Source organism: Phalacrocorax aristotelis, chromosome 3, assembly GCF_949628215.1.
Source record: "Phalacrocorax aristotelis chromosome 3, bGulAri2.1, whole genome shotgun sequence".
NCBI lineage: Eukaryota > Metazoa > Chordata > Aves > Suliformes > Phalacrocoracidae > Phalacrocorax > Phalacrocorax aristotelis.
This window is the reverse complement of record NC_134278.1, coordinates 130,141,985-130,150,535: the sequence shown is the minus strand read 5'-3', so window position 1 is coordinate 130,150,535 and position 8,551 is coordinate 130,141,985. Positions and strand designations below refer to the sequence as shown.

Sequence of the window (8,551 nt, the reverse complement as noted above, 5' to 3'; positions counted from 1 at the left end):
CAGGGCCTTGCCCATGGGCTCAGGATCCAGCTGAGATCACCCTGGTGCCCCCACCCCGTGGTCTCGGGAAACATGACGTGAAGGGCCCTTGCTCAGGACAGCAGCGCCTGTGAAAGTCTGAGACCCCGCTGACTTCGCTACATGAGCACTGATAGAGGGCTTGTTCGCACCACCCACCACAGTAGGAAATGCAAGGATTACGTGTACCACATCAATAGGTTTTGATATCATATATATTTATTAAAACCCAATAACCCATGTTCTGCTTATACTTTATTTGTGTTTCATCAGAAAAGCAATATACAGTGTTATTCAACATGTGGGATAACCTTACTCTTTTAGCCAAAGGCAACTGCAAGGCTGTGGTGCTGTGCCGTTGCCGTGCAGATGCCAAAGCAAAAGTCAGTCCTGACGTGCCATTTCCACAAAGGATCAGGCGTGTCTTGATTTGGAACAGTAAAAACAGAACGCTTACTCCCTTACAAACCAGGTGATGTGTACAAAGCATTTCAGACATGTCGGCCAGCCCGTCCTGCCACGGTGACAGCAGGACAGTTATAGGTCTTGCTTGTAATGGCACGTGATTCAAGTGGAAGGGACGGGGAGCAGAGGTAGCTGCCTTGGGCACCGCAGTAAAACCCCCTCGGGCCGCGATGAATATCCCATCTCTTCTGACTGTAAGATGGGGTACCAAACTACCTGGCCCCTTTCCTATTTGCTTTAGCCCCCAGGGATTCACTGGGCCCTGGATAACTTCCGAACGAGGACACAGATCAAAATGTTCCTGCTGGGTTTGTGGCAAGAAGGAAGGGAGACACGAGGTTATTCAGGTGTCATTGAGCCAGGGTGAAAGATGCTACATCAGGAAATGTTCCACCAGAGAGAACCCAAACTAAACCTAGGCACAAACTACGCCTTCCCTAGGCTGGACCCGCTACCATACTCCATTGGTGCTACAGTACAGCAATATATGAGAGTTGTAACAGAAATCAGGATTATAGGTTTTACTGAGGGATTTGTGGAATAAATAACACTTCTTAGATGTGTACCAGCTCTGAGCCCACACTTACGCTTCCTTTTCCCTTTTTCATAGTGGAACAAGCATTATATACAACACTTAACTGATACCTTAACTGAAAAATGAGGCAGAAACACTCCAGAGACTGTTACTGTCTGGAAAATGCCCCAGCTTTCGATAAAGCGAGCCAAGGAGTCCCTGCAATGCGAGGCGCGTGGCCGTGGCTGCCTTTTCCCCGTACAGACCCTGAGTCAGCACAGCCCGACGGCGCAGGCATAATTTTATGTATGTAGGTTGTCCCGCTGATCTCAGTAGGATTATTCGTTTGCTTAATTTATTCATGTATTCAAAATGCTTTGCTTGTCATAACGCAGACAGGGTATGAATTTTCTGCGGGACTTCCAAGAATGCCGCCGCTGCCGTGTTCACTGCTTCTCCCAGACACTGTGCGGAGAAAAGGAAGCATGGACAGAACATGAAAAACGTTGCTATCAGCTACATTTTCCTGTGTTGTTTTGGGGGGGGTGGGGTTGCGTTTGGTTTTGTTTGGGTTGGGTTTTGTTTGGGTTTTTTTAAATTTTTTTGTGTGGGTTTTGGTTTTGTGATTTTTTTAATTTTTATTTTTACAATGGAGAAATGAAGACAAAAAAAACAGCAGGAAAGGGTTTTCCTCCACACATGGAAGAACAGGATGCAGGTCACTGCCTACAGCAGACTCCTTTGAGTTGAGTTCCCATTTCTCTAGCAATTAAGCCTCAAGTATACAATAAAACCAGCAGAAACTTCAGGAAACCTATGCACCCTTCAAATCACATGCCTGTTCTTTTCCAGCACCTTTTTGCCTTGTAGGGCATGGGTACGAAATGAAGCTATCGCTGCTTGACGGGAAGCAGGAAAACCGAGCCCCTGGGCCCCTCAGGTTTTTGGGGAGGATTCACGCTGAAACAGCTCAAAGAGGCTTCATTGTCAGGAGTGGCTGAATATAAACAGCTCTCTGATGTCAGGTACCTGGGGGAGACTGGGAACAACTTCGCCCTGAGAAAGCGTTTGCTTTGAAGCGGGGTTAAAAGTCTTTACTTGTAATAATTAGCAAATATACAACATCCAGTGTATCCTCTGCAGGGGGAGGAATGAAAAAACGTGCTCAGCCTGGTCCCCAGGCACTCAGGAAGGGGTGCTACCCAAAAAGTATGATCCAACAGGAAAAGTCTGGTCTCTCATCCGGTTGCGTTTGAAGGAGAGCATTGTTTTCTGTAGTTTGCAAGTGGTTTTAAACTGAATACGCTGGAAACGGGTAGGCGGTTCTTCTAAACATAGTTTTTCATACCTTTCTACCCTACGTTCTCTGCCTTGGCCCCTTGTCTACAAGGCCCAGTTGAGCAGCTTTCCCTGTGCTGGGTACCTCCTGGGCTCGGAGCGGGAGTCAGGTCTCGCCCTCACGGGACTCGATGCCTTGGGGGGAGCATCGCTGTCCCGCTGCCCCAAACCCAGAGCAATCGCACAGGCTCCCGCTCGGGCCCAGGGAGCCGCAGGGATGAAAGCTCCCCTAACCTTACGGTGTCTGCTCCCCTGCAGAAGCTGCAGTTTTAGAAAGGTTTATTCAGTTACCTCAGATGTGACTTTTTTATTTTTAAAGAAAAAAAAACAAAAACAAAACAACAACCAACACTAAAAATAAGCCCCCAGTTGTGGCTGCAGAGACCAGTTCTTGCCCTGGTGAAACACATAAGAATTTCAAACCCATTTCAATGAGAACAAGGCAAACCCAAGGGTTGAACGCAGGCTGTCTGCTGCCCGGCAGGCGAGGGGGGGGCTAGCATTGCTTTTGGGATGGCAAAGGACTGGAGGGGGGGCTGTGGGGATGGGGCAGGGAAGCTGCTGCTTTTACATGTCGGCATTTCAATTACAGGTAGGTGAGACCAAACGAAAATTGGAATTAACTGTTTTCCTTTGGGAAGACAAATCAATACTTATCATTTGCTATTTTTAATAGCACAGTGAGGTTTTGCAGAGGTCAGGAGCAGCCCTGGCAGGCAGGTTCACCCCCATTCCCTCTCCACCGCGCAGCAATGTCCCCGTTAATCCTTCCCTCGGAGGAGCAGTGGCTGGTTTATAAACTGCAGGACTGATTTGGGCTGCCTTCCCACTCAGTGCCAGGACCCGCCTTTTGCGGGGGGAGATCAGCTCCCAGTTTGCCAGGAACCCCAGGACAGGCTCTCGGACATGCAAACCCATGTTGAACAGACAGCATCACACACACAGACACACCCCCACCACCACCTTTTATTTTTTCTTTTTAATTTGCAAAAACGCTCTCTGCCGCTCACCGCCCTGCGTCCCCCCGCTGCCCCGGGTGCCGTTACCTGCGCTCGCCGCCCGCCCTGTGGCTCTCCGGCTGCTCGGGCACCCAGCAGTAGTTGTCCGCCGCGCTTTTGGCCGGCTGCTTCTCCCGCTTGGCCGCCCTTTTCCTGCAGGCCAGCAGGGCCAGGGCAAAGGCCAGCAGCAGCAGGATGGCTACCAGGCTGCCTAAGATGTAGTACAGGAGCAGCCTGGGGCCGTCGGTGCTGTGCTCGGGGCCGGGCACCAACCCTACTGCCGTGGGGGCTGGCGGTGTCGCCCCGACGGGGATGCCCAGGGTTTGGAGGATGCTCGTGGTCCGTGGGGCGCCCGTGGTCTGGAGGATGCCCGTGGTCCGTGGGATGCCTGTGGTCCGAGGGAGGCCCATGGTCTGCGGGATGCCCGTGGTCCGCAGGGTGCTGTTGGGGGCCCCTGTGGGCTCCTCTCCGGCGGTGGGTGCTGCACGGCAGCCACGTCCATCCTCCTCCAGGAGGTAACTGGGTGGGCAGAGGCACTTGAAGCTGCCAGGCAGGTTGAGGCAGCGCCCGGGGCAGGGTTCCCGCAGGCATTCGTCCACATCCAGGCAGGCATTGCCACCGCCGGGCTGGCGCTGGTAGCCGGGCCGGCAGGCGCAGTGGAAGGAGCCAGGGACGTTGAGGCAGAGCTGTGGGCAGACGCCGGGCTGGGCACACTCATCCTCGTCATGGCAGTGGTGGCCACCTGGCTCCGTCAGCCGGTAGCCAGGGCGGCAGAGGCAGACGAAGCTGCCGGCCGTGTTGTGGCACTCGTGGTGGCAGGGCCCGGCCAGGCACTCGTCCACGTCCAGGCAGCGGCGGCCGTCGGGTGCCAGGGTGTAGCCAGCCTCGCAGCCGCACTCGAAGCCGCCGGGCCGGGTCCGGCAGGTGCCCTGGCAGGGGTTGGGGTCGCAGGGGTCCTTGGGCATGCAGGAGGCCATGTCAGGAGCCAGGAGGTAGCCGGGATGGCAGACGCAGCGTGGGGGCTCGCCCGGCTCCTCCAGGCAGCGGTGCTGGCACTGGGCGCAGGTGGCGGGGCAGAGGGGTCCGGGGGGGTCCCAGGCGAAGCCGCCCCCCTCCAGCGGCCCCTTGCAGACGGCAAAGGCCGGGCCCTCACCCCCCTCGCAGTCAGCCTCCACCAGCGTGCCGAAGGGGGCGGCCGCCATGTGGGGGGTGCGCACCCAGAAAGGGGTGGTGTAGCTGACCCGGGCGGGCCCGGCCAGCGGCAGGGGTCCGCACATCCCCTGAAAGCTGAACTTGCAGAGGAAGGCAGGCAGCACGTTCCGGCAGGAACGGTCGGTCCACCCGGCGGGGCCGGAGGGGCCTGCCAGCTGCAGGCTGACGCAGCGGGAGCTGAGGCAGGTGGAGGTGGGTTCCGACAGCCATGCTGAGTAGCTACCGGCCTCCCCGCCGGCCGCCCAGATGAAACCCTGCAGCGGCTCCTGCGGCTGGACGCACCGGCCCCGCGGCAGCGACAGCCCGATCCAGGCCGGGCCCAGCCAGCCGCCTGCCGCCATCAGCTCCTGCAGCCGCTCGGCCTCGGCGGCGCTGCGTGCTGGAGCCAGGTTGCCGCCGTTGTCCCGGCATCGCTCCTGGGCGCTGTTCCAGCCCAGCTCGGCCCGGTGCAAGGTGTAGCAGGCGGTGCCGGCGCAGATCACCTCGGCGTCCTTCCCGCCAGACCCCCGCACCAGCAGCAGCAGCAGCAGCACCAGCGGCCGGGCGATGGCCATCCCGCCTGTTGGACGGACAGATGGAGGGACTCGTCAGCCACCGGCTCACATCCCCTCGTCCTGCCGAGCTCACCCTGCACACATCCTGTGCTCCCGGGTCTCCTATTTATCACCGGAGGCTACAGCTTCCTGTAGCGTGGTTTGGCTTGCCGCTTGTTGTTGGCGGACCTGGCGCTAGTCCCGCTGTCTTCCCCTTCCTCCCGGCGCAGCCGGCTCCTCGCTCCCATCCTAAAGCTTCGGCTGCGAAGGGGCCGGCTGTGCTTCTGGTTCTGCTTTTCTGTGGGAGAAACTAGCCGGGTTCCTGCTTTTCCTTTCTACTCGCTCACCCAGCAGATGGTTTTTCTAATCCCTAATAGGGCCTGATAGTCTTCAAGCATGTATTGCTAAAAGGGGAAAAAAAAAGAAAACAAAAATCAAAAGCCGTGGGATCCCTCGCTATCGGCCTCTAAAAGAAACTGAATATTTGGCGCGGTGTCTCATGTGCACGCTACATTTCCAGTGCATTTTTCCCCTTCTTCATGCGCTTTAAATAGACGGACAAGCCCTGAAATGGGAGCTAGGTCGTGGGAAGGTCCAGGCTGCCAGGACAGAGCCAAGCTCGGCCGGTCCCCGATGCCGTCTGGAGCAAACTCTCCATGCCGAGGGAAGCGCTGGCGGGCGGCCGCCCCAGCAGCACAGTGTGATGCTCCGCGTTAATAGCTCGCTAATCACTTGACCCTGAGCCGGTGCAGCGCAGAGGATCAGCCGGGCTTGGCTGGTGCCGGTGGCTCTGCAGAAGGCCATTAGAGAAAGGGCAAAGGCATTAATGCAGCACACTCTAATGCTTAAACAAACATTAACGTTGCAAAAGTCCCTAAAAAGGCTTGAGGCAACTTCTCCGCAACAGTGTTTTAGGATCCAAAAGCATTTTAGCAGCATGATTGAAATTTAAAGATTTTGAAATATTTAAATTCAATGTTTGCTGGTGTAGATTTTGCTGTGCTTATCCTCCTTCAGACAGGAGATGCCAAGCACCACGGTGACGTCTCTCCTGCCACAGCGGGTGCGCTCGCCGTCGGGGTGCCGCAGCCGCATGCAGCACCGGCCGTGCACGTATGCAAACCAGCGTTGTGCACGTCTGAGCACCCCGGTGCGTGTCCTCGTTCGGACCCATCACCTTTTATTTTACTGTAGAGCCGTCTTTCTCAAGCGGATTCCTGCCCGCAGAGCAGTGGCTGCAGGGAGCTCAGGGCGGTGACAGCCTTACAGAGGGTGATGATCGATGGACTGCCCCGAAGAAGGGAGGGTCGCAGGAGGGGCTCTCCAGATGCGATGCTCCTTGCGGGTCCCGCTTGCTGGGATAGAAAACAAGCAAGAAGCTAATAAGTTTAAAAAAAACTAACCCCGGTTCTCTCGCTGACGGTCAGTCTGCCCTTCTGCAACCTGGGATCTCCTGGAGCTTCCCTCTCACAGCAGCTAATCAGACTTTAGCCCTTTGACTTGCGAGCCTGTCTTATCTTGTCACGCTCAGCAGGCACCCGTCATAACCAAGAATTCAGCGTTAATTCCTATCCGTCGATAGGAATTCCCATCTTCCTGTTTGTTGATTTCTCTGGGTTTGGTGTGCTGAGTTAGGTCAGTAACGCAGTAGCGAGCGACAGCAATCCAACAAAGGCACCGGCGCAAGAAAACCCCTTGTTCACTTCCCTCTTTTATACCCTAAATATAAGTCTCAAAAGATCCCAGTTCTGAAGGCTACAGATCTCTGCTGTTCTTCCCCAGACCAGTTCGGGTACAGAGCTCCTGGAAGAGCCCTGGTCGCTGGGGTGTCTCCTGGCCAGCAGCAGGGACGGGTGCTGGCCTTTGGCTCTTGGCACATCCGAAGGTTGCAAAGACCCTGGACGCAAAGGAGGAGGGGGCAGGAGCTGGAGCCCCCCACCAGCCTCTCCCGCGCCCTACAGCTGCTGGATGGCACCGGTGTCACTAAAAAAAAAGAGAGAAGCATCACGTGGGTGACGCGGAGGTGTCACTCCTATCTGAGCTGAGAATGAAATGCAGGGATCCACAGGTAATGCTCTGAAACCGCAGGGGTTTCGGTCAGCGGCCGCCCCGAAAAAAACTGTGTTGGGGGGAAAATATACTTTGACGCCATCTCGAATTGGTTTTATTCAGAATTTCCTGCTGGGAGAAAGGGGGTGAATTTTCTTTCGACTTGTACAAAATAGGATAGCTCAACACAAAAATATTTCCTTTATGCTAAACCAGTACATGACTTTGATTTTAAGAAAACACTGCTAAGGGTGTGCTCTTCCCAGCTGAAATGGCCAGACAAGCAGAGCGCTCCACTGACTATTTATTTCAGGAACCCAAACGAGCGGTTGTTTTGTCCCACCAAGTTCCATGGACAAAAAAACCAGCCAGTTCTAACTGTAGCTCCTCCGGACATTTCCAAGCTGGGGTTATGGACAAAACCAAAAAGGCTTTGATACGCAACTAGAGGTTATTTTTAAGAGGTCATTCCAGCGGAGTAATTAATGAATCGCTGGGGATACCCTCCATTAGGATGTGTTCGAGGTCTAGTCAGGCAGAAGTCAGGGCTCCTGTCCCAGGGAAGAGAACTTTTCAAGGCCACGGTGTCAGGTCCTTTCCCTTGATTTTCAAGAATACAGCTAATAGCTTTTTCCAGTGGCTTTATTTTTTTCCCCCCATAAATGTTTGAATGCTCCTGCTAGAGCTGTTTACGGGCTGGTTACAATTTCATGGACAGGAAACCTCTCCCACCACTGCTTTTTAGCGAGATCTTAGTCTGCAAAGCTTATGCTAATCTTTTCACCCACGATTTTGGAAAGAGAGTAGTTTTTGGTACTTAAAAACACATCATGCATCTATTGTCTTTTATTAAATATGCCATGCTTTTTAAATTTTCTTCTCAATTGGGCTGATGTTCCCATTTGAAAATTAATCAAAGTCCTGGTTCCTGAGTTAAAAGGGGTTTTGTTTCTCAACCCCCACAGCTGAACACATCTATAAACCCTTGTTTCAGATAATAATCAAAACCAAATTATCTTCTGGAGACCAGAAATCCTGCCAAGTGGCATGCCTCACTTAAAAAATGTATAAAACTAAATTTTAAAAAAATAAAAAATCAGCTTGCTGAAGGAACTGGTTAAAAAAATGTTTCTCCGAGGCCAAAGAAGGAAACATGCACCATCTGCTTGACATCAGCAATGGCTGTTTGTGCAAACCCCCGAGGCTGGGACAAGGGACAATGGGGCCGGGGGGGAGGAACACCTGCGCCAGCAGCAGCCGGAGAAGAATAGGAGGAACTGGGCTTCCTCTGGAGACGTCCTCAAGGACATCATGTCGGGTCGGTGGCGTGCAGCAAACCGCCCGCTCCGCCGGGCGAGGAGCGGGGCCTGGCGGCCCCAGCGCGGCGCGCGGGGGCTTGGGATGGGGTAGCATTTTTTTGGCGT

General features: G+C 54.4%; 1 protein-coding gene across 1 annotated transcript; it reads right to left on the bottom strand.

The window, feature by feature from the left end:
• Positions 1 to 215: 215 nt before the first annotated feature.
• On the bottom strand, positions 216 to 5,387 carry CD93 (CD93 molecule). Its single transcript, XM_075089675.1, has 2 exons — positions 3,382 to 5,387; positions 216 to 1,462 (listed from the first exon to the last, which is right to left on the bottom strand). The coding sequence occupies exons 1-2, from the start codon at positions 5,097 to 5,099 to the stop codon at positions 1,444 to 1,446; spliced, it is 1,737 nt and encodes a 578-aa protein (XP_074945776.1). The 5' UTR covers positions 5,100 to 5,387; the 3' UTR covers positions 216 to 1,443.
• Positions 5,388 to 8,551: the final 3,164 nt, after the last annotated feature.